The following is a 26878-nucleotide window of genomic DNA, read 5'->3' on the forward strand; positions in this document are numbered from 1 at the left end:
TAGTCCTGCTTGTTTATTTTTGCTTTTGTCGTCTTTGCTTTTAGAGTTAGATCCAAAGAATCATTGCCAAAGCCAATGTCAAGGAACTCACCACTTATTTTTCGTTTTTATTTTTTTTGAAGAGTTTTATGTTTACAGATCTTGCATTCAAGTTTTTAATCCATTTGGAGGTAATTTTTGTGTATGACATAGTAGTCTAATTTTATTCCGTTGCATATGGCTGCCCAGTTTTTCCGACACCATTTATTAAAGTGACTGTAATTTCCCCATTGTATATTCTTAGTTTCTCTGTCATAAACTTGTTGACCATACATGTGCGGGCTCATTTCTGGACTCTCTTTTCTGTCCATTGACCTATGTGTCTGTTTTTATGCCAAAGCCATACTGTTTTTGATTACTAAGGCTTTCTAGTACAATCTAAAATGAGAGAACACAGATGCCTTTAGCTTTCTTTCAAGATTGCTTTGGCTATTTGAGGTGATTCATGGCTCTATACAAATTTTAGGTTTATTTGTTCTATTTCTGTGAAAAATGCTTTTGGAATTCCAATATGGGCAGCATTACATCTATAGATTGCTTTGATCAATATGGACATCTTAACAATATTAATATTTCCAATCCATGAGTACAAAGTCTTTCCTTTTCTTCAATTTCTTGCATCTTCTTCAATTTCTTCTGTTGATGTCTTATAATTTACAGTGTACAGGTCTTTCACTTCCTTGATTAAATTTATTCCTAGGCAGATTGCTTTCTTAATTTCTCTAATAGCTAATTGTTAGGATATAGAGACACAACAGATTCTTGCATAGTGATTTTGTACTTGGAAAATTTACTAAATTTATTAGTTCTCACAGTTTTGGGAGGAAGTCCTTAAGATTTTCTCTATACAAAAATCATGTCATCTGCAAACATTGACAGTTTTACTTCCTCTCCAATTTGGATGTCTTGTCTTTTTCTTGTCTAAGTGCTCTGACTGGGATTTCCAATACTATGCTAAATACAAGTGGTGAGAATGGACATCCTTGTCTTGTTGCTGATCTTAGAGGAAAAGTTTTCAGCTTGTCACCATTGAGTATGAGTTAGGTGTGGGGCTTGTCATATACGGCCTTTATTATGTTGAGGTACATTCTCTTTATAGTCACATTGTTGAATTTTTATCATAATGTTGATGTAGCTAAGGGACATTTTAAGTACCCTGGGTGTCTTTTTTCTCTAGGACTAGCAGAAAAGGAAATGATGCCTATGTCTTTCTGGAATTTTACTCAACATATTTCCCCTGGTCTCAGTAAAAAGGACTGGGACCCACTGTCAGGGCTTATGTATTTTCCATAACTTTGATGATTTCAACAGGGATGACCTCATCATCACATTCAGAGCTACTTTCCCCTCCAAACCCAAGGGGAAGTCCACCCTTAGTTAAATCCATCCCAGGGACTGCCATAGAACCTTCTGGAGAGCTAAGGAAGGGGATGGGATGGGCTACAAGCTGCTGTATATTATGCAGGCAGGTGTATGGCTTCTCACTGTCTCCCTCTTCCTCCTGTGAAGGGGGCAAAGGAGGAGACTTAGGCAAGACATCCCCCATGCCCCCAGAATGTACCTTCCAGACTACACTGGCACAGTCCTCACATGAGAAATATGACATCTCAAATCCTCCACCTTTTTTCCAAACTGAGAAGCAGCAGTGACAGCCAGGGCACAAGCACATTCCCCTCACTTTCTCCTTATCTAAGAGAGATTGCAGGGGGAAACTGCAGTAAAAGCTCGACTTCCCCTCCAGAGATTTTAAAGTCCTTTTGTATTTCATGAGAAGTTGTTTTTAGGGGGAACAGGAGGTCGGGAAAGCTGCATTTCAGAAATGCTGTCGTAATGGTTTTTAACACCTTTTATTCATCTTACTGGTGCTATTTTGTAGGATAAGGAACAACGTTGACAGGTTTTGCAGGAAATTTTTATACACTTTTTTTTTAAATCACAGACTTCTATTTTTATGTTTTTAACATTTTCATAAATTTTTTTTTTTTGTAACTGGAGCCACGTAACAAGTATGGGGGAAAATTGTGCCTTGTTTCAACAGTTTTTGCTAAATTTTAGACTGAAGATGACAGATGCTTAGAGCTTACCTTATGTTGAATTAAAATCAGTATTTCTCTTTTAAAAATGGGGGAAGGGCACCTGGTGGCTCAGTCAGTCAAGCAACTGCTCTTGACTTCAACTCAGGTCATGATCTCAGTGCTGTGAGACTGAGCCCCAGGTCAGGCTCCACGCTGGGCATGGAGGATGTTTGAGATTCTCTCTCTCCCTCACCTTCTTCTCCTTCTGTCCCTCCTCTCCACTCCTACCGGCATGCACACGTACCCATGTGCGCACGCACACACACACACATACATAAGTAAGGAATTTCATCAATCTTCTTTGCATCTATATAACTTTTATCCTTTATTTTGTTAATGTGGTGCATCACCTTGATTGATTTGTGGGTGTTGAGTCGTCCTTGCATATCTGGAATAAAGTCACTTGATCATGATGTAGGATTCTTTTAGTGTATTGTTGAGCTTAGTGTGCTAACATTCTGTTAAGACTTCTTGTGTCTATGTTCATCAAAAATAATGGCCTGAAATTTTCCTTTTGTTGCAATGTTTTGGTATATGGGTAATGTTGGCCTTGTAAAGTGAGTTTGGGAGAATTCCCCTCTCTTCCATTTTTTGGAAAAATTTGAGGATAGGGATTAAATCTTTGAATGTTTGGTAGAATTTAACAGCAAAGCTGGTCTGGTCCTGGTCATTTGTTTGTTGAGAGGGTTTTGATTACTGATTCAATCTTCTTACAGGTAATTGGTCTATTTACATTTTGTATTTCTTTATGATTCAGTCTTGGACAATTATATGTTTCTAGGAATTTATTTCTAGGTTGTCGGATTTCTGGTATAGAATTGTTGAAAGTAATCTTTTATCATCTTTTGTATTTCTGTGGTTATCAGTTGTAACTTTTCCTCTTTCATCTATTTATTTGAACTCTCTTCTTGGTGAGTTTGGTGAAAGGTTTATTAATTTTATCTTTTCAAAGAACGAGCTCTTAATTTCATTGATCTACTCTACTGCCTTTTAAGTCTCTATTTCACTTATTTCCACTTTGATCTTTGTTATTTCCTTCCTTCTACTAACTTTGGGATTCGTTTGTTCTTTTTATAGTTCCTTTAGGTATAAAGTTAGATTGTTTCATATTTTTTCTTTTTTTGTTTTTGAGATAGATTTGCATCCTGTGAACTTCCCTCTTTGAACTGCTGTTATAGAGATTTCAAACAAAAAAACCTTTGGGTATCCACATCTCATAGATTTTGGTATGTTGTATTTCCATTTTAATTTGTCTTAAGGAATTTTTCTGATTTCTATTTTGATATCTTCATTGACCCATTGGTTGTTCAGTAGCACGTTGTTTAATCTCTACATATTTGTGATTTTTCCAGTTCTCTTATCATTGATTTCTAGCTCCATACCACTGTCGTCAGAAAAAAATGCTTAACATGATCTCAATCTTAAATTTCTTGAGTCTTGTTGTGTGGCCTATCATACAATCTATCCTAGAGAATGTTCCAAGTGCATTTGAGAGGTATGCATATTCTGTTGCTTCTGGATGGAATGTTATGTATGTATGCATTAAGTCCATCTGTCATTTAAGGCAAATGTTTCATTATTGATTTTCAGTCTGCATGACCTATTCATTAAGTGGGGTATTCAAGATCTCTACTATTATTGTATTACTGTCAATTTCTCCCTGTAAGTCTGCTAAAATTTGCTTTATTTGATGCTCTTATGTTTGAATATGTAAATATTTACAAATATCATATCCTCTTGTTTGACCCCTTTATTATTAATGCCTTTGTCTCTTATTATAGTCTGTTTTAAGGTCCACTTTGTCAGGGAGTGCGTGGGTAGCTCAGTTGGTTAAGCATCTGTCTTTGGCTCAGGTCACTCTGCCAAAGTCCTAGAATAGAGTCCCCACATCAGGCTCCTTGCTCAATAGGTGAGTCTGCTTCTCCCTTTCCCTCTGCCCCTGCTCATGTTCTCTCGTTCTGTCTCAAATAAGTAAAATCTTTAAAAAAATAAAATTAAATAAAGTCCAACTTTGTCTTATGTAAGTATAGCTACCTCAGCTTTTTGTCTTCATTTGCATGGAATATTTTTTTCTATCCCTTCACTTTGCCTGTGTTTCCTTACATCTGAAGTGAGTCTTTTACAGGCAACATAAACATGAGTCTTGTTTTTTGGTTTTTTAGCCATTCAGCTACTCTGTGTCTTTGGATCAGAGAATATAGTCCATTTACATTAAAAATAATCATTGATAGGTATGTACTTATTGCCATTTTTATTGTTTTATAGTTCCTCTCTTTTCCTTTCTTCTTCTCTTGTTTTCTTCCCTTCTGGTTTGATTTCTTTAGGGCTATGCTTGGGTTCCTTTCTCATTATCTTTTTTGTATCTGCTATAGGTTTCTGCTTTGTGGTAATCATGAGGCTCACATATAAGAGCCTATCTATACAATAGTCAATAGCAATTTAGTTTTCATGAAGGAGCTGCTCAGCTAGTTTTCAGCTCTTTTTCAGAGGGAACTGACCCATGTGTAGCTGTAGATTCAGTGCGTTCCCAGGAGGAGCTGAGTTCAGGATCTTGCCAGGCTGCCATCTTGGACCACCCCTTCCACATTCTGGATACCTGCCAATTCTTAAGAAATTATCATTGTGTAACATAAGATACAAAGCAATTATTCTAAATACTTTAGAATAATTTAGAAAATATTCTCAATATTTTAATTTGTCCTTTCTTTCTCTTTCCTCAACCATGGTTATAGAAGATTAATAGGTTTTTCACTTGATATTCCACCCTCCAATATGCCCAGTTGGTCATCATTAAATGGCTTTATCTTTTTTTGTGTTATCATTGTAGCTGTTTCTTAGGTTTTTTAAAAAAATCTCCATTATCACCCCTACATCTAGAGGACTTCCATCTGCCTTTTATTTTTTTTCCATCTGCCTTTTAGAAGACCTATCATCAATACTGCCTTTACTTTTAGGTTACAAGATTTATAAATCTCAATAGTTCTACCTAAAGAAAAAAAGTACCTAAGAAATGTTAGAATGAAAGGCTTGTGGCTAAAAAGACTATTCACAATGTACTGATATTTTGCATATAAAATACTACAAATAGAATCAGTGGGCTTATCTGTGCAGGAAATGATTCAATCATTCAAAATTATCATTCAAGGGCTCAAATCTAATTTAGAAAAGAAACTGTTTATACATTGTTAGTAAGTTGCCTAAGCCCTGCATGACTAACCTGTCTTTTTTTGTGAAACATTACTCTCAAAGGGCCAGATTGCACCATTTTAAACAAGAGCATTCCCAATTATTTACAAATGGCAGAAGTAATCCAAAGCATCCTTTTATTAACTATATGTAAAAGGCATAGTTACCTATAAGTATACATAAAAGGTATTTGAAAGAATGAGTACAGACGTTAAAATCTGCTTTATGTTGGTCCATTGCCTACACCCTTCTCTGGCTGAAAACCACTGAATAATTTGACAAAACCCTCAACACAACATATGGTAGGTGAAAATGACTTCTAGATGGGAGGAAGGTCAAAACCAAGTGCCTGCAGATGGTCATAGACAAGAAGGGAGATGCTGATCACTCTTCAAACCCCACTCTGAGGGAAAACAGTTGGCATCTAAGAATTATTTGTCAAAGCAAAGTCACAGGCGATAGCAGAATTAAAACATTTTTCAGCCAATATATGTACAAACTGTATTCTCTCTCAAGTTGTTGGAGGATATGCTTGATTATGATTAAGGTATAAAGCAGTAAACAGGGACTCTCCCCTCCCCCATTATGAAAGAGAAGCAAAGGGGTTTCCTGAGATCTGGGAAAGCAGGAAAGTGACAGGATAAAAGCTTTGCAGTAGATTTCACTGTCAAGCAGTCCACACTGGAGAGAGAAGACAGAAACCTTTAGGAGGTGTTTCCAGGAAAAACAAGCAGTCTGTTACCTCGTTTGGTCTTGGGGAAAAATTACATTGTGCGACTTTTTTTCAAAGACATCAGAAAGTAGTTGAAGTTGTAGACAAAGGTTCAAACCTTTAGATATTTAAAAACTAAAATTTGTAAAAAAAAAAAAAAAAAAAAAAACTAACCTAAAATTTAAGAAAAACAAAAAGGTTTATACAAAGGACATGCAATCACTATAAAAAACTTGGAAGAGCAGGGACTATGTCCATAGTCATCATTGTGAAAGCCTTGAGAAGAAATTTATGAGCTTGGAAAGATTTGAAAAGGAAAAAGGAATCTCAGAATGAAAAAAAAAAATCAGCTACCATAATAGTAAATCACAGATATCTAAAATAGATTACTCAAAATAATGCAGTATTCTACCCATACTTATTTATGTAGAAGGCAAATACCAAGGTAAAGTACTAAACCAGTATAAAGTGATTGTTTCTAAGCAGACAGAAAGAGATATAGGAGACATGCATTTTGGTCTAAATATTTTAGCACTATTTCACTTTTTAAACTACGTACACAAATGACTTTGCTATACAATGGAAAATTGCAAAATACTAACAATTCACTTAAAAACATTAAAAAAAAGTCTTCCAACATCTGAATTCATAGAAAACCAGGATGAATATTAAAATCATGCATTTTTTTGAAAAGGTAAATGAAATAAATCTGGATAGCTTTAACTACAATTTAAATTATCTTGAGATTAAACTTGCTAACTTAGCAAATAAAACACTCAGAGAAAAAAAAAAAACCTCATTTCCTATTCATGGCTTCAGCAAGCCGCATTTCCTATTTCTGACGCATCTTCCTAATTAAAAGAAAAAATAAACATAAATAAAATCCCCTAATAAAATATTGATAAAATGTCATTCTCTTCTCTTGCAAAAGACAAGAAGTATCACTCAAGGGGAATCAAAAAAATGCTTAGTGACTATCATGGTAAATATTAAGTCATCTGATCCTAAGAATGAGTCCCAGGTATCCTTCCAAATATTATGTCCAGAGCAAACATGGGTTTGCTTCTTCTGTCAAGGGGGCAAGGAAGACTTCTAGAAGTATGTCGTGACGCATTAAAAGGCCATCAGCATTCAGGTCTCCATCAACACGTCCCTCTTGCACAGGTCAGGGTCTGCCTCACCGAGAACAATGCCTGTGCAATCTTTACTTTCTCCTTTACTTGCTTGGCTTTCCTGCTAGAGCACGAGTTCCTTGAGGACTGTAGCCATTGGCTTTTATTCACCTTAGTTATTCCAAGTGACCCATACAGCTTCTATCTAGTAGTTTCCCAATAAATACCCAATGAGTCAATGTACACATTTGTAAGTCAGGATCAGACTCCTTTGAAAATGTGAAACCAGATCTATATATTTCTTAAAAAAAAAAAAAAAGACAAAACTCATAGGTTTAACTGCTAGGGCATCTTTGCGTAGCTCTTTAAATGTGGGGATACTTACTGAAAGTCAATTGCCTACGCTTGTGCTTCTGTCAGTCTGCAAAAGGAAGATCAATAGGAAAAAATCTTTAGGCTTCATTTACTTTTCAGAATGTAATAATTCCCTTTTAAAATAAACATCACACTTGCTAATTGTTACTTCTCCTGCCCAGAAAAATAATCTGAACTTACTACCAGGTATCAGAACTTCAGTGCTCACAGCAAGGAAATGATTATTACAATGGGATTGTTGATGTTAAGGCACATGTGTCGCCACGTTCTACCTCAAACTCCACATGCCTCAGCCTCAGAAATGTAGGTCTTGAGGAATCAGACACATTATATACAAAATATATGGTCGCATTTAGACACACACACACACACACACACACACACACACACACACACACTGCATTGCACTAGGTGCCTGAATCAGAAATACAATTTCACAAGGAAATTTCCAACAATAAATGGTGCCAAGCAGTACCTTGCAAGTGCGGTTAAGTGCAGGCATAACAATCACCCAGAAAGCGTTTTCAAATATTTTTCTCCTTCCTTACACTCTCCTTATCTTGGAGGGTTTTTTTCCTATTGTTTTTTGGGGTATTTTTTAGCCCCTTTAACTCCCAACTAGGAGGACATGGCCTGCCAGTTGAAAATCATCTCTGTCCTGAGCCACCATTATTGACTAGGTTATGTCCTATACTTCTGGCACGTTGTGGGGAAAGCAACAAACATAAAATGATCACTTAAGTTTTTAACGTGGTTCGCTTTGAGGACAGTAAATACATCCTAGCTAATAAACCAAATTCACCAATTGGTTGTGGCTGCCTGAAACAAAAGCTGAAAAAGACTTTAAGACCCTCTTTGGTCTCAGAAACAGATGCAGTAATTAGTAATGTCTGCCGAGATAAAGTGGAGGCTACAGCAGTTTTGGGATGGATGCCACCTTCCCTTCTAGATGTCACAGGCCAGCCCAATATGTTCTTTCATAAGTAAAAGGTCACAGGCTCCTTTTAATAGCAGATGCTTCCAATTCACTTAAAGAAGCTATGTAGCTTGGGAGGTGGTATGGCGGGAGGAAAGAACTCACGTGCTTTGTCTGGGCCTTGCCAATAACAAGCTGCATGTTCTAGAGTTCTCTGGGCCGGTTTCCTCATCTTAACACAGGCAAGGTGATTTCCAAGGTCTCTACTGAAAGGCCAGAGTCCTTTCTTTCCCTTCCTTTTCCTGGTTAGTTTCTAACCCAGAAAGCAGAAGAGTTTTGAACCTTACAAGCAGTCTCATCGATTCATGAAAGTCATAGCAATCACTTAAGGCTCATTTTCGAATTTTTGTATTTTAAGAATAAATAGAGGTCTTAATTTAAATATGTGGGGTATGCACTGCATTTTGTAGAGATGGTAACAACGACTTAGTTTAAAAAAAAAAAAAAAAACCCAATGACTTAGTTTGACATTTTTTTAAAAAACTACCTCCTTTCCCCAGGACCAAAATTTATCATAAGAATATTAATACAGATTTATCTGTGACTGAAATAATCCAAATACAAAATAGCGGGGATTTAGTTAAATTATCATACATCTTGTGATAGGCTACCATATGAACAGGGAAATCACATTCAAGAATATTTAATTACATGGGAAAACAGGCAAAGTAAAAATATATTAGGGGTTTAATTACTTAGTTACAAAAGCTCCATGTGTGTGCACTTCAAGAGAGAAAAAAAAAAAAATAATGTCAATAGCTGTTTTTCTGGGTTGTAGATGAACTCTGTAATGTTCCAAGCCCAAGTAAATGAATATAGGGGTTTGTATTTCAAGTGTGTAGGCCTAAACAGGCCCGGTATCCAAAATAAATGTATTCATGAACCAAATGTTAGCTGAATGGGGACACTGCACTCAGAGATGGGGAGAGAAGTCAGAGGTGAGAAATTAGACAGGCTGGGTCCTAGCTGTTGTTAAGACCAAGCCCAGCAAAGTGAAGACAGGACAGCCTGAAGTTGAGCAGGGGTTGGGGACAACAGCCAGGACTCTTCAGGACTGAGATGAGCTGTGCCACCAAAAGTCACCTTTGAATAAGCTGCTTTCAGAGAGGTCTCATCCATATTGCTGACCAAGGTTTTGGAAGGTGATCCTGTGAATACCAAAAACAAGGTGTTCGATGCTTTAATCCATCTTTACGCCCATGTGAGATGGACAGTGTTTATCCCACTTTATAACTGTAGACATAGGTTAGCAAAATGAGTAAAGAGATGATAAACAAACCCAGGTACAACTGAATCCAAAACCTGCACATCCTGCCACTCTCCTCCTCCTTCCCCCCCACGTATTTAATCCAATCTCCAAGTCTGACTGGCTTACTGACCTTCTGGACCTGGCCTACACAGGCACATAGGGAGTCAGTCAACCACCTTTGAAGCCAGTTCAGGGGAAAAAAAGGTCTAGTGCCTTCCCCAACTTCTCCTACATTGCTATTCTAATAACAACATCCAGTTACCCAACGGTATAGTATATGTGCCTTAGAAAGCTACACAATCAACAATCCTTAATTCATAAGGTAGTATTCAACTAAGCAGCCACAGTATGTATTAAGTTGACTGAAGAAACATTGGAAATGCTTAGTTTTCATTTATTAGGTGATTTGATTATAAAAACATACATGAGGGACACCTGGGTGGCTTAGTCAGTTAAATGTCTGCCTTAGGCTCAGGTCATGATCCCAGGATCCTGGGATTGGGGAGGACCGCATCAGGCTCTCCCCACCCTGCTCAGGCTCTCTCCCTCTCTCAAATAAATAAAATCTTTAAAAATATATATATACATTAAATTCACAATTTGTAGTTCAAACGAAATAGTGGCTTGTACTTATTAAAATAAGCACAATTTCCCGCCATTTTTATGTGTTTAGGTTGGCGAACAGAATACACATTCGTGGTTGTGATGAGATCCATGAACCTTCAGATCACAACTGACTTTTCTGCCCCAACCAAGGAGGTAATTACAGCTAATGTGTGATGTGACTGCCCTGCATGCACTTCCCTGCATTTTCTTATTCCCACAGAAACATTAAACCTCACAAAACATACTCTTCACCTATGCAGGGGTCAATCACCAAACTCACAGAGCAGGCTCAGAAGAAATCAAGACAGGTAAAATAAATGGTAAATATTTTCTACAAAAATGTTAAGCATCTCTTAGGTGAATCACCAAAACCCTCACACGTTGCTTATTTATCCTCATAATTCAAAAATGGTTCGTGCCTGGTTTTTATTCCTTAGCAAGTCAAAAGAAAAAAAAAGTAATTAGGGTAAAATATTAATGGAAATAGATAAGTAGGGGGCACCTACTTATATAGGTGGCTCAGTCGGTTAAGTAGCTGCCTTGGGCTCAGGTCATGATCTCAGGGTCCTGGGAAGGAGTCCTGAATGGGGCTCCCTGCTCAGTGGGGGGTCTGCTTCTCCCTCTGCCCCCTCCCCCTGCCCATTGCTCTCTCTCACTCAATACTTTCTCTCTCAAATAAATAACATTAAAAAAAAATTTTTTTTTTTTAAGGAAATAGATAAGTAGCTGCAAAGTAGTGGCTGCCAAGGGAATAAACTACAAAAATGAAGGCAGAAGTAGAAAGCAGCCCTGGGTGATACTACAGACAAGCTGCTGACCCTCTGGCTTTAATGGAACCATGAAGGAGTCACTGTGTCATCGATTAATGACCCTCCTAATGACAATTTCAAACAATCAAGGTTACCCTCTGTTCAGACGTATTTATTTAAGGTAATAAAGCATCTAATATACTTTAGAGAGATTTCTATCCAAAGTTAATTATATGTGTTAGTGTTCCAAAAGACAGGCTTTGTTCGCTGAAAGGTTTCCTCCCAGGTCTTGCGGAGTCTCACGCTTCAAGAGCACGCAGTAAGTAAGCTACTTCTAGAAGATATAGAGATACAGATACACAAATAACTTTAATGACTTATACTCAATAAAAAGGAAGCTTGAATCTATGATTGAAAAATGAAACATTACAAGTATTATCTATGCAGAAATTGCAAGGCTTAGAAGCTTAACATCAACCAACTTCTATCAAGATAAATACTTAAAAGAACCAAAAATAAAACCGCTTAATAGTGGGGGACAAAATATGACAAAGAGGGAGGGTGGGTGGGGACAAACCAAGAAAATGAATGAAGCAGAGTGGGCAACCCCCAAAGTGGTTTTACAAAAAGGGATTCAAATCCGAAGGAGACACAAAGCTGTCTAGGAATGTGACCGATGAGGCAATAGAAAGTGACCACAAGTCCGTCATAAATCAAAAATGACAAGTGAAATCCCAGAGTGTCCCAAATTATTTAATCCAGACATTATCTAACCCCTCAGATTTGCGTGGTGCTGTGCTCTTCATCATTCTCCATAACAATAAAATGTGGGATAAGCACATGGCTGGTCGGACAGCGCTGCGGAGCTAATTCATCCGTGAAGGTCAGGGTCCGCAGTGTATCACCGCGTTTACATAATGTGTTTCTTTATATGGAAAAGTGCCGTGTCAAAGAGGGAATTACAATAAGATTTATTTTGAAATAATCAGCAGAATCTCAAACACACAAATAAATGCATCTTAGTATGTTCGTTCGCTTCAGACTCTCAGTATTGTCATCCACAGCTTGACCATCTCCAGCGCATCAGAGACCAAACCTGGCAGGTCCCACAGTGTCTCCTTTCCCCTGTCTTTCGTATTAGAAGTATGTTCAGTTTCTAGGAAGACTTACTAAAGAATTCTGCTTCTTACAAATAATCCCCAACTTCTGCCTCCACAGCAATCTAAAAGGGGTAAATAAAAAATCTTACAAAAGAAATTAAGACCTTCAAAACAATTATTTTAGCAATATGTAGTGAGGTCTACCAGAAGAAGAACTGGCTCCTAATTTAATTTATTAACATTTGATTGACAATTCACTCATCTGGTGAGACTAAATGTGTGAGAGAAAATGCTCTACGTATATACACATACACTGTAGTCACAGTCGCAAATTGATAGTTAGCAATAAGCAAGTATATATAATAAAAATACGTACCAGGTGCCCAATGTTGATTTTCACCACCAAAGAATGCTGCTATGGTTTAAATCATGATTTCTTGATGAATACATAAGATAAAAGAAGGGATAAAAACAGAGGAACTGACAATCCCCATGAATTATAAGAAATGAAACGTAAGATGAAGACAATTGTAAACAGAAGAATTTAACACCTATGGTGGTACATTCAGACCAGGTACTGTATTACAATAAAGCCAGAATCAATTATTTGACAATATTTTTCGTTTACTAAGCATGGGAAGCATTTTTGCTGGTGGCAAAGTGTGGATTTTTTTCATCAAAGAACATTAAAAGGCTGAGATAATAACCATACTGCTTGTATATTTAACCAATAGTTCTGATACTCTCTCATTAATCTTTGATAGCTGATAATTTGAATAAAAAGACATGATGAATCAAAGCATACACCAGATTTAAAAAGGAAAAATCCATCAAAACAATCTCAGCATCTAAATGGTAAACACCAAATGAGTTCCTAATCTGGCATAAGGTGTTTTTTTTGTTTGTTTGTTTGTTTTTTAAATTTAAGGAAAAAATACGTATGAATGAGTCTACCTATTTTTAAAAATGTGAATGATCACAACAGTGCAATGGCTGGGTTCTCACACCGTGTAAGTTCAATCTGTAAGTTCAATCTGAAATGTTCATCTGGTGTAATATTCAGCTGTCAAGAGGGAGCAACTCAAAGGACATCACACAATCTATAAACCAGCTGGAAGGAGCCATCCAGACTTTGCCCTGCCGAACCCTCTTTGAGTGATGATTAGACAAATCTTCGTAGATGATATACTGTGTGCAGAAGCGCTGATCGGAATCTGGTCTCGCGTGGTACGCAACCGTATTGATGGTCTGAGTCACGTCACTGTCTGGCTTGGGCTTTCGACTGAGGACCTGGCCCCCAGCAGCAGTGACAAGCTTAATAAGGTTGTCCTTGGGATGGTGTTTGAAGGTTCCCCCAAAATAGAAGTAGCATCCGTCAAACAGCTTTGGCAGCTGAAATAACAAGAAAAAGCTTGTTAAAAGCAGATCAAAATATTTTAAAACACTGCATATGAATGAGGAAAATAAAGATAAATAGTCATGAGCAGTTAAGAAGCTGCTTAAATGAAGTGCTAGGATAAGCTGTATTTCAAGTAAGCTATTTGGGTCAAGAAATATACTTATGTATTTATAGGTTTCCTATTTACAATTTTTTCCTAAAACTCAGTCACCATCTAAGGAACCTCATTCTCCTCAGATTAGGTGTGCTTTGTGTGTATGCATGTGTCTCTGTACACACACACATACATGTTTTAAAAAAGCAAACAGGGATCCCTGGGTGGCTCAGCGGTTTAGCGCCTGCTTTTGGCCCAGGGCATGATCCTGGAATCCCAGGATCGAGTCCCACATCGAGCTTCCTGCATGGGGCCTGCTTTTCCCTCTGCCTGTGTCCCTGCCTCTCTCTCTCTCTGTGTTTCTCATGAATAAATAAATAAAATCTTAAAAAAAAAAAAGCAAACAAAAACTGCTCAGCGAACTTCTTTTATCAGAATGTTATTTACATTTGGTGGGACTTAAAGTCCCAAGAACTCCCAACGGTATCTGAAATGTGCTTCAGGGATACCAGGTTATGCTTTAAAAAAAAATTATACAATAACATCATTTCTGTGGATCTTGACTCAGTTCCCTATGTTACCAACCTTGGGTCTCTAGAACAGCCTCGGTGGGAGTGTGGCCTCCAGGGTTCCAGATACATATTCCTTGGGGCACGATACATTATGAAGCTATGGCTAGGCATCCATTTAGCTCTGAAACACACCTCTCCTTGTGCATTATGAAAAAAAAAATTTCACAATTGCCCTCTATGAAAATTTTTCTTTGTCACTTCTAATATATACATACACAGGATAATGGAATATTATCCATTAAAACTGCAATACGTGGCAATAAAGACATATGGGAACTAAATCCGAGCAGCGGCCATAAGTCTTCTTTCAAGTTACTCTGTCTCTGAGACTAACCTCAGATTCTGAAAGGTTTATGGGAATGTTCAAGATGCCAACAATCCATTAACAGTATGAAATTATCACCTTCTGGGTTTTACTGCTCATTGTGATCATCTCTCAGAATGCAGTGCTTGAAACAAGCGCAATTAAAATTTTAATCAGTCACCTGTACTTGTTGAAAGGGCAAGAGAAGTTTTTCCTGATGGTGATAATATTAAGTTATAATAAGAACAATGAAAGTGGTATCAAAAGACAAATACCAGCTGTTCCTTGTTGAGCCTGCTTCGATGGGGTCCCTCAGGTATCTCATATTTTTCCTCTTGTTCACATGCTTTTCTCTGTAGACATGCTTTCACCCCTAACAAAAAACAAGGATAACAGCAAAATAAGTATCGAGTATTTATTTCTCACTGAAACAAGTAGTTTATCTATGTGCTTTTTCTTCTCCCTCGTTGTTTTAAGTATTGTTCTGAAACAGAAATAGAAACCTTACTTAGGTAAAACAAAATGTAATAAAAATGGTTTTCCATATAAAGAAAATAGAAGAAATCTTTCCCTCAGAGAACTGAGCAATGAAGTGTACTGAACACTAATTTTAGTTTCTTTTCTGAAAAACCTAAATCAATACACTATTTCACATGCAATTATAAAAACCTGAATTTTTATTCATAGCAATTACCAAAATGAAGGTGGATAAAAAGTCCCTGATCATGATTTGAACTTGAGGGCTTTTCACCTGCACTGCTCATTTCTACAGTCCTATGTTTAACCTCCTGTTAGACTCTTAGATGATCTGGTATTAAGGAAAGTGCTTTTGTCCACAGCACGTAGGTCAGATGGCCACCCAGCAGAAGCATGACAGCACTTGTCACAAGGTAAGCAGAACTTGGCAAATGTTGGGAATTTGACAGGTACACAACTGAAGTCCCCAGTCTAAAGATAACTTGGTGAATATTTCAAATGCTTTAGAGCTGCTTCAATAGCGATGTCCTAAGATACTGCTTAATATATAAAAGTCAGAGGATTTTAACAACTGGATTCTCCAACTCTCCAAAAGCAGAGTTTTGTTAAGAAACTGGATTTTTTTAACTTGGGACTGTCAGTGAATATTGATATTCAACACTCAACCTTGGAATATCTATAATTCCCTATCATGTGATTCTTAATTTGTTAATTTTGCTTATGCTGGGTCCCCTGGCTGGCTCAGTCGGTTAAGTGCCTGCCTTCGGCCCCAAGTCATAATATAATCCCAGCATCCTGGGATTGAGCCCCATGTTGAGCCTTCCTGCTCAGTGTGGAGCCTGCTCCTCCCCACCCTGTGCTCTTGTGCTCTCTCTCACTCACTCACTCTCTCTCTCTCTCTCTCTCTCCAGCCCAAATAAATAAAATCTCTGAAGGAAAAAAAAAAAAAGGAAATGAGTCTCAATATTTTTGACTAGGTCAAAGTATCATAGAAATAACGCCAGTGTGCTTAAATTATATCACATACTGTTTCTATATTAAAAACTAACCTAAATAACGTGAGCAATCTACCTAAATCATGGACTTACCTTAAACTCATTATTCTACATGTAAGTTATTTTCTTTTTATCACTTAAGCATGTATTCCTCTTCTTAAATCTCCTTTCCTAATGACACTTGCAGAGCAGTCAGACCAGTATCTTTAGATGAATGAACATGAGAGCATATAAAGCCAACAACTGAATACTCCTAGAATAACTACTGGTACAAGTGAAAAGTAAATGTCTTAAATACAGAAATAAATAAATGGACTGTGCCTATGCTTGCTATTTATCCATTTTACAAATTCATTTAGTTGATTATTTAAATGGTCAAAAAAGCATATTAAAATGGTTATCTATTGATCCTGGCAACATGCTGGTATTAGTTTCAATCACCAGATATGAGAATGAGGGAAGTGTAGCATCTAGCGGTCACAAATAGGGCAGCACAGCAGTTCAGTGGGAAGACACCAGTGCTTCTAGAGTATGAAAACGCCTTAAGCCATAAAATTTACAGCTTTAGAGCAGTTGCTCAATAAATTTCTACAGAGTAAGAGAGAGGAAATCCAATGCTCTAATTAGTGAGTTGAATCAAGAGTACATTCTTCTGACATTCTCTTATTCTAAGCAACAATCTGCCAATTCTCTGTATCACTTAATTATCAAGAAGAAAGAAAATAAAGCACTCCCCGCACCCCCCCCCCCGAAAATTGAGGAATAGCATATAGGTCTTTAATAATATGCTTGCATGGTGACTAAGTATTCTGTTAGTTGCGGTCATAGCATAGAAAACATCAAGAATTTTTTGAAAATTAAGAATGACATCTAGCCTAAGGGTTGCAACTTGACCACCTACAAAGGCCAATCAGACTACGTAAAGTTTTAAGGAATAATGTAACGGCATTAAGGGGCAGGAAGTTGTGGAGACTGTAACCAATAGGAAAGTGGATATCATACATCAAGATGCAAAACTTAAATGGTTATGCTGGACTGAGTTGTTCACTCAGTCTACTTTGGCCCTTAGACTGACAATCTGAAATGCATGATGCTTTGTCTAATCAATCTTTTCATTTCAGATAGACAAATTTAAGCCTTTTTTTTTTTTAAGGTTTTATTTCTTTATGAGAGAGTAGGTGAGTGCACGAGCCGAGCAAGTGGCAGAGGAAGAGGGAGAAGCATACTCCCCACTGAGCAGGGAGCCCAATTCCGCTCTATCCCAGGATCCTGAGATCATGACCTGAACCAAAAACGGACTGAGACACCCAGGCACCCTGATGCTTAAGTCTTAAGAGATTTAAGCAGTTTCTCAGAGACATAACCAAGAATGAGAACTCAGAGATCTTCCAACTCCTAGATCAGTTGTTTAATTTTTATCACTTAATTAAAAAATAAAGTATCTAAGGAAATGCCAGGCATTCTCTACACAGATTTAACATACTTCTCTTAAAGTAAGTCATAAAACCTCTTAATGGATGTCTACATAGGACGATCTTCATTTTTAAGAGATTAGCAAAAAAGTAAACCAAATGGCAAAAACTGCTACTACCCTGGGAGTGGGGGTGTAGGGAGACCATGCATTTGGCTTTGTCTTTAGTGAATCAATGAGTTATTTGACTGATGCCAAAGCTGCTACTCTTTCTCAACATTTACTTACCGACATTTAAGATAATTACATACCAATTTGTATCAATTTTCTAGTAAACCTCTTTTGAGATAAACCAACTAACCTGATTTACTAACAAGTAAAAAATAAATAAATAAGGTACTTTAAAATAAACTTTCAGCAATTTAAATAGTGACATATTAATCATCAATAAAATGGAAGAATCTACCAGCCTAAATACTACCTAATTAACAAGTAGAGACATTGGATAATATTTTAAGATTATTTATTTATTTATTTATTTATTTATGATAGTCAGAGAGAGAGAGAGAGAGAGAGAGAGGGGGCAGAGACACAGGCAGAGGGAGAAGCAGGCTCCATGCACTGGGAGCCCGACGTGGGACTCGATCCCGGGTCTCCAGGATCGCGCCCTGAGCCAAAGGCAGGCGCTAAACCGCTGCGCCACCCAGGGATCCCTATTTTAAGATTTTATTTACTCAATGAAAGTTAAGCAAACTGGAGCAAGAATTCCTAAACCTATCCTCCATGTTAAACAAAATATCAGACCTTTCGTAACATTCACTGGCATAAAGTCATCCTAAGTACAATATATACTGTAATCCTTATTATCTATATATACATCAAGATTTTAAAATAGGCCATTTTCCATTCATTAAAAGATATTTCTAAAAACTTAACTAAAAGAGGTTTTATTTTCGTAACATGTACTTAGTAAAGTTGGTATTATTCCATCATCTGACACTAAAAGAGTTTAGCAGAAAGATGGATACTTAGCCTTTTTTTTTTTTTTAAGATTTTATTTATTTATTCATGGGAGACACAGAGAGAGAGGCAGAGACATAGGTAGAGGGAGAAGCAGGCTCCCTGCAGAGAGCCCGATGCGAAACTCGATCCCAGGACCCTGGGACCACAACCTGAGCCGAAGGTAGATGCTCAACCGCTAAGTCTTCCAGGCATCTCACTTAGACTTTTTTTTGAAGAAATAAGACGTATACGTAAGACCACTTATTAGCTTTCTCAGCTAACAATTTCCAAACTGAAATGATTTTACATGAACAAGCTGTTTTATTTATATAAACAGATTTCTAAATATGCCAAAATGATATATGTAGCTTAAAATGTGTGAGCCCAATATCCTCAAAAAAAGTTTATATCCTTTCCTTCTTTATACATGTTCCATTATGTTTCAAGATGTGACTAAAGCTATCATTTTGCATAAATATAGGAATGAATTACTTATTTTATTATAATTCAGATTTTTTTAGCCCACATATATTCCTGATCCTGTTTACCATTTCAGGTAAGCTTTCCTTTGGCCCAGACTTACTACTTCTTTACATATAGGTAAGCAGCCCAATTCCCAAAGTACTACTTAATTCAAAGTCATTAACTCAAAATCATTAAGGTAGCTCTGGCTACCTTAGCAAAGCCTGGAACCTTTGCAGACTAATGCAGCTTATGAATTCTGTGCTATAATAAGTTTTTTAAAAGAAGTCTGTACTATATACGAAAGGTATTCCTTTATCTTAAATCTCTAGTAACCACTCTTATCTCCTATACCTCATAACAGCACATAATGAATGTACATTTTTATGAACTGCTGATGATGTTTGCAAATCTATACTAAACTTAATCATTTTCCTAGTTTTAGAAAGGAAAAATCTAGCTTTAAATCATGGAAGTGGGAAGGAGTAAGAAAAAAGGGGAGGGAGCTGTTCCTGAATCCACAGCTATATGCAAGTGATTATAGAATACAACAAAGATGGAATAAACAAATTATTTTATTTGTACAGCTTTTCTACTAGGCTTTTTAGGCAAGAGGCTATGATATCGCTAAACTTTAGAAAAAAGGAAATCATCACTGGAAACCTTTCACAACAGTGACAAAAAAAAAAAAAAAGGAAGAACAACATCCATTCTCTCTGCAATTTCTGAAAACCTGCATGCTTGGTACAAGAAGAAATAAGCTCAGTACTATGAAATGTCACAGAATAGGGTGGAAGGACAATGAAATGAAGGCTGAAAATATAAAATAAAAGCTAAATGTTCCACTCATGCCATCATAAACATCTAGACTTGGGATATCACAGAAAATGGTACCACAGATCATTAGATTTTGTAATTCTACATAAATACCATTTAACAACTTATTTCTGGCCCTTTTTAAGCTAGTATTCCAATTACAAAAACATATTTATACATGAAAACATTTTTCTTCATAGGACAGTATGCTGAATTTGTTTCACATGTGTATTGAAAAGCAGGTCAAATTCTATCACAAAAATATATCACATGCTGTACTGGGGTGCCTGGGTGGCTCAGCTGATTGAGCCTGATTCTTGGTTTCAACTCAGGTCATGATCTCAGGGTCAGGAGATCAAGCCCTGCCTTGGGCTCTGTGCTCAGCAGGAGTCTGCTTGAGATTCTCTCTCCCTCTCCCTTTCCCCTGGCTCACACTCTCTAAAATAAATATATCTTTGTATCTTTATATTTATATATATATATATATACAAATATATATATATATATATAAATATATATATATATATAAAATCATGCTACATGCTGTATCACAAAATTTTATTAGGCAAAATTTGCGTATCATTTCTAAAACCTTGTATTATTAATATCAAAATAATCCCCTTTTTAGAGCTGTGGTTAAAAACCAAGCTTTTTTCTTTTTTCAAACATCTAAAATTTTTTCTAAATAATTCATACCTGGTATTCTTTTTTAGTCATATAGTTTAAATATGTACATAAGAATTTCCATTTTGACTGGCAGGTCTACAGAACTGATATAAGAGATCTGGTATATCTAACTGCAGCAATATACACACACAAGTTCTAATTTCCCTGATTAAGACTGAAGCCCGCCCTTTCCTGCCCAATTAATCTTTGGAAAGCTGAAAAAGAAGATAAACTTTCTAATTGTCATGAGAACTTAAGAAGCTGAATTTCTTCTGACAGCACTTGGATTTCATCTAAAAGACACATATTGGATTTGGTTTTTTTGTTTTTCAGAGAGAGAGAATGACCATGTATGCACGGGGCAGGGAGGGAGTTGGAGGGCGAAAGAATCCCAAGTAGGCTCCACACTCAAGCCAAAATCAAAAGTCAGATGTTTAACTGACAAAGCCACCCAGACACATATTGTTTTTAGAACTGTTACCAACAGGCCTCCACCTACGGATTCACCAATGTTTCCTTTTGATTGTTTCTTTGCCTGTATGTATTTACACATTTATATATTGTTAAAAGTGAAGATGTAATTGTTTTATGCTTTTTTTAACACTTCAACAATCCTGTTCTTTATAATACTTTGTCTTAATAATAATCACATAAAATACGAACTTTTTCAGAGAATTTATTTAACCTTTTCTTAATTATTTCATATTTAATGCTATTCCCCTTAGGCCTTGTTATTGGAAATAACAATGAAAGTAAGTTTTTCTTTCTTCTGTATTTCTTGCTAAGGACAAATTCTCAGAAGTGGGACTATCAGATCAAAAGATTTTTTTAAATAATTCTTACAGAATCTCTGGTGGATGATTTCTGTGAAGCATGAAGCTGCCTACCAATTTTAGTTGATAGAAATGCTTTGGTTTGTTTATTTTTGGAAATTAGCAAAGTTTAAATAGAACTAAATAGATTCCATTCTATTTTATTGAATAGAATAAAATTTGAAGAGACAAATTTTAAATAGAAAAGTTTATTAAACTGATTGTGAGGTCATTTATAATATGATGGTATAATGATCATCTTTTAGGTTCCATCCTCCTCAACTAAAACACCCTTTTCGGTGCCTCCTCACCTGACAGACACCAGTCTAGGGTAAAAGGTTTGGTACATTCCCATAGCAATGCCCTCAGGTGCTAAGGACTTTCAAAACTTCTCCTGCAACTAAACTTAGAGGACAGGGAGAGGGAGAGTTTATTAAAGAAAAGATGACAGCCATCTGCTCTCTTCACATTGAGAGGAGACATGAAAAGGCAGAATTAATTTTTTTGAAAAAAGTTCGGTCTAGAGGAAATTTTGAAAGAAGTGTACTCAAAAGACAAGTCAATAAAAGATATTTCCTCTTTTTGAAGACTAGTTTACATCTTTAGGATGTAGCTCCATCTTACAGCCTATATGGTGAATAAAAATCACTTATTCATGCATTTTATATTTTTTTATTCTAGTCATGTCTTTAATTACCAAAATCCACCCTCGTACGATAATGGCTCTGAGTTGCCTATAAAGAATTTGCCAGAACCAAGACTTGAGCAGGAGTTTAGCCATAAATATAATCTTAAAGGAATTTTCCTATATGTATCTCCCATTTCTGCAAAATATCTACAAAACAAATATGATGAGACAAATGGCTGACACAATAGTATAACTTTGGCCTAGTCTCAGAATCTCTGTCAGTATAGTCATTAACTGTGGCACTGTAATATACTCTACATACATAAAGTGGGAAAATAAGATCATAATCAATTAAGACAAAATATAGTTAAATAGGAAATTTTCAATAGCTAAATTTGGAGAGTTAGAATTTTTTTTGTTAATTTGTTTAAATTCATTTAATCTGTTACATTATTTTGGTAATTATCTAGAGAAAAGTTCAGATAGAATTTCCTCTTGAATCTAGTCAGTTTATGGAAAATCCCATAAAGATAATATTGAAGTTTCCATACATTAAAGAAGATTTTGTTTACCAGCAAGTTCATGGATATCTTCAACCACAAGACCTACTTTTCATAAGTCATAAATCTCTACAATTAATTTTGAAAGCTTTGGTCCATCTCCTCTTTCTCCAATATACATGTTTGTTTCAGAGAGTTTTCAACATATTTGAACATTTTAAAAAATCAAATTGATAGATATGTCTGACACAAAAAAACAATGTAGTGAGAAATATATATATTAGTACAGAAGGTATTTGCAGTTTCTTGACTTCTCTTGAGAAACTCAGTGACTGTTTACAATAATTGTCCCAAACCCTGACCCTATTTCTCTTTGACTCTTTGTTAGAAAGTACAAGGATATAAACTTCAGTTAAGAGGTTCCATGCAATCAGGGTGCCTAAGTGGCTCATTGCATTAAACATCTGCCTTCAGTTCAGGCTGTTATCTCAGGGTCCTGTGATAAAGCCCTGCATCAGGCTCCCCGCTCAGCAGCGAGTCTGCTTCTCCCTCTCTGAATGCCCCTCCTCCCATCCCTACTTGTATTCTCTCTCAAATAAATAAATATAATCGTAAATAACTGATTCCATACATCCTTTATCCTACAGAACCATTGACATTCAAGTGTGTTATTCACCACTATGAGACTCACCAAATAACACACTATTGAGTCAGCTTGAGTCCATTGTGATTCCTTTATAAAAATGACATGACCAAGTCATTAAAATTATACAACTTCCATTTCTTAAAGAAGGCAGATTTTATGGAAATGAATCATGTAGCCTGTTTATTTAACCAGAAGCAAGTTGAGAATATTCACAAGAAAAAGACTTAAACCAGCAATGCCTTTTCAAAATTTCACATGGTTTATTATCAAGACCTTGTTATTACAAAACTCTGTTCCTTCCTATAACCACTGGCAAAGCTTCTGGAGCAGGTTCAGTAAAACAGCATCTACAATCATGAAACCAAATGTTTTAAACACTATGGTCCATTAAGACTTGCCACAGATTTAAAAGGGAAAAGAAGTTCAAAAATAAAAGTGAGGCAGAAAGAGAAATTTTTTTTTCTATGTACATTATCAATCAGTCCAACTGCTTATCATACTTCTTAAACTGGTCATACCCAGGACAGAGAATAACAGATATGGATGAGAATAGACGAGTCACAGTGCTGGTCATAGCCTTAGCCGGATCTGACCTATCAGTGGAGACTATGATCACAAGGACAATGGGAGCTGCATTTAAAAAGGACATGAATACCAATTGCTAAAGAGAAACTGTTCTACAAACCAAATTAATTTCAAACTACAGATTAAATTAATAATAATCCAGATCTTGATAAATCAAGATTCCTACTATAAAATCTTCAAAGCACAAAGCTATAACAAAGTTTTTTAAAACAAATTCTAATCCATAATTTGCTTCATAAAAAGAAAGTTTCATTAAAAATACTATCTTTTTAAAACTTTTTAATCTGAAATAATTACAGATTCATTGAGGATACACAGAAATGTACAGTGGAGCTCCATGAGTCCTAAGGGAATCCAAGAGTAAGAAAACGAACAAGTGCAAGCAGGGAAGGTGAAAGGCAATTCTGAAGGCGGTGTGCTTGACCACCAACAAGAAGCAGATAAGGATGATACTTCTTCATCAGAGGTTTGGGTAATAGCTGGTATTAATTGCCTCAAATCAGGTAGTACAAGGCAGTCTAAAGTTCTCATAGCTCCCAAAAATATACTGGATCAGCTAAGAAAGCATACATAGTTTTTAGACATCTTAATATGAGGGGCGCCTGGTGGCTCATCAATTAAGCATCTGACTCGTGCTTTCAGCTCAGGTTATGATCTCAGGGTTGTGAGGTCGAGCCCCATGTCTAGCTCCACACTGGGTATGGAGCCTGCTTAAAATTCTCTCCCCATCACCCCCTGTCCCTCCCCAACCCCTAAAGAAAATCATAAAACAAAAGCAATAAATTATTTAATGTCATGGTAGTATATTTAAAACAGGTGTTTATTATAAAGTTAAATATACCATGAGAGTGATATGGATAACTTAAGCTTAAAATTCTACCATATATTCATTCACTCTTCATTAAAATATTTCATAGTGTAGAAAAAAAGAAATTAAAAAAAGACTAAAATAAACACTTCTGTGGACATTCATCAAGAACATCTAAATGATATCATTAATATAAGAAGCTTTGTTTAAAAAAAAAAAAAAGCATTAAGTTCCTTAAATAATTATTGGCAGTAGAGCACCATAAAAAATGAAATTCGTCAACTTAATTCATTTTGTAGTTCTCCCACATCCAGTACTTACATTCAAATTTTAAGATCCAACATCCATTGAGAATCCCAAGCATACATTTCAGGGTACTTTGAACTGTATCCCCAGGAACAATGACATGAGTTACTAGAATATAAAAAAAAAGAGGAGAAACAGAGATTTAAACCAAAATAATTCTTTAACTATTATACCAGCTAGTCTGTGCTTCATAACCGGAATCTTCTTCAAAAGAAACAATTTTGGGGACACCTGGGTGGCTCAGTCGGTTAAAAGTCTGCCTTCGGCTCGGGCTGTGATCCCAGGGTACCAGGATCAGGCTCCCTGCCCAGGGGGGGATCCGCTTGTCCCTCTCCCTTTGCCCTTCAACCCTGCTTATAATCTCTCTCTCCTTGTGCTCTCTCTCAAATAAATAAAATTTTTAAAAGACAAAAAGCAACACTTTTTACACTTAAATATTAGACTTTTTTAAAGTTAGTATCATTCTCCATCCTGGTCAACAACATGAAAAATCAGACCATAAACCCTGTATCTGAAAGCCACATTAGCAAACATTATTTTTATTTTCAAACTATAACTAAAGAATTAAAGCACTACATTGCACACAATTTATTTGTCATTAGTGAACTCTTAAGTTTGCCCTTCTGACAACTATTCAGTCCTAAAACATGTGCAAAGCTTTAAACTTAACATTTCCTGACTAAATTAGGCCTGCAAGTAGTTTATAAACACATTTTCAATGTATTACAAAATTCAAAGTATACTGCTAATCCCCAATGGTTAAAACATAAATTATCAAGGGAGGTCTACAAAGGGATTATCTATTTAAAAAATTTTTTGAACCAAAAATAAATATATAAAAATCCTCACCTGTATTGTCAAATTCAGCACATTTTTTAGCCTTAAGAATTGCTGCAAGCTCACTGAGCATTTTCTGTTGTTCTGAAGAAAGCCCACTGCCTATAAGCACAAGAGGTCCATCCCTACGCTGACCAGTGTTTGGCTATTAAGAAAGGGGAGATACAACAGTGTTAAAATCACTTAAAGACTAGAAAAAGATATAAATTGGCTTTCACTTGATAGAAGCTTAAGTCTCAGTATTTAGCTTCCTCTCTACCTAGTAATTCCCCACCATCTCCACTGAATCGTCACTCAAAGCCTTAATGTTCAATGCATTTAAAGAGTTATTTTATTAGTCCTTTATTTTCCCCCCAATAAAACACTATTTGGAATAGCAATCTAAACCCAGAGCTCTTGTTTCCTTGATTCTAAATTGGATCTCTCTAGGATTTTACAACTTAATTCTGTCACCAGTAAGCTTTTTTTTTTTTTTTTTAAGTAACCCAAAACATCCATTTAAAAAAAATAATTATCAATTCCCTATGTCCCCTCTACTAACTTACTTCACAAAAGTTAAATCCAGTTTGGCCTTATTTTAAACTGAGGTTATGTGAAAAATGAACACTAAAGCTTCTAACAGCACTCAGCTCAAAAATAGAAAACAAACTCAACATCAAAACAGCTACCTATCAAAACCAAGAAAATTAAAAAAGACAAGAGAATACAAAACTTAGATCCACTAACAGTAATAACTCAATGTAGCTCATGAAAAGGAAAGAATTGCTTTAACAAAGACCAGTATTTTCACTTGAAGAGAAAGACACAGAACTTACAGAAGATCAAAACAAAATAAAGAGAAGACACGAATGGATAGCATTCGAGATTACAAATGAAAGATTCAAAGAAACAATAAAATAATGCCTCCAACAGCAGCCAACAGAACTTCACAAATAGAATTGGAATGAGTTAGCTACAAGCTACCTGATAAAAGATAAACAATGACCCAGCAAAAAAAAAGAAGGAAAAAAAGCAAATCGGCATCACTGTATAAAGGACACTGTATTAGAGGACAAAATTAGAGGACAAAAATTACCAAACACAGTATGGTAATTTCCAAATATAAGACACAGGGCCCTCTGACATGTGACTTTATATGCAGAGGATTTCTGGGTTCTCAAAAGCCCCAAAGAACACAAGTAAAACACTGAAAGTATGATCACCAGTACAGTTCAGCACTAGATTCGAGAAAGTTAGTATTTAAATATTCACTTCATATATCAGAGTAGTGATAATTCAAACAGTCTGATACCTGACAATGTAACATCTAAATTGTTAGCTACATCTATAAACAGAGCTCATTCATTCAAATCTACTGAATGGATTCTACTATGTATTAA

The 26878-nt window shown here is 36.1% G+C and overlaps 1 protein-coding gene across 1 annotated transcript in view; it reads right to left on the reverse strand.

Annotated features, from left to right (window-relative positions):
• Positions 1 to 11811: 11811 nt before the first annotated feature.
• BARD1 (BRCA1 associated RING domain 1) overlaps positions 11812 to 26878 on the reverse strand; it is a 73582-nt gene continuing 58515 nt past the window's right edge. The window contains exons 8-11 of the mRNA XM_041737186.1: positions 25512 to 25644; positions 24678 to 24770; positions 14824 to 14921; positions 11812 to 13571 (exon numbers count right to left, since the gene is read on the reverse strand). Coding sequence (XP_041593120.1) covers positions 13239 to 13571; positions 14824 to 14921; positions 24678 to 24770; positions 25512 to 25644 — 657 coding nt within the window. The 3' untranslated portion in view covers positions 11812 to 13238. The remainder of the gene's footprint in view (positions 13572 to 14823; positions 14922 to 24677; positions 24771 to 25511; positions 25645 to 26878) is intronic.

Source organism: Vulpes lagopus, chromosome 22, assembly GCF_018345385.1.
Source record: "Vulpes lagopus strain Blue_001 chromosome 22, ASM1834538v1, whole genome shotgun sequence".
Lineage (NCBI taxonomy): Eukaryota > Metazoa > Chordata > Mammalia > Carnivora > Canidae > Vulpes > Vulpes lagopus.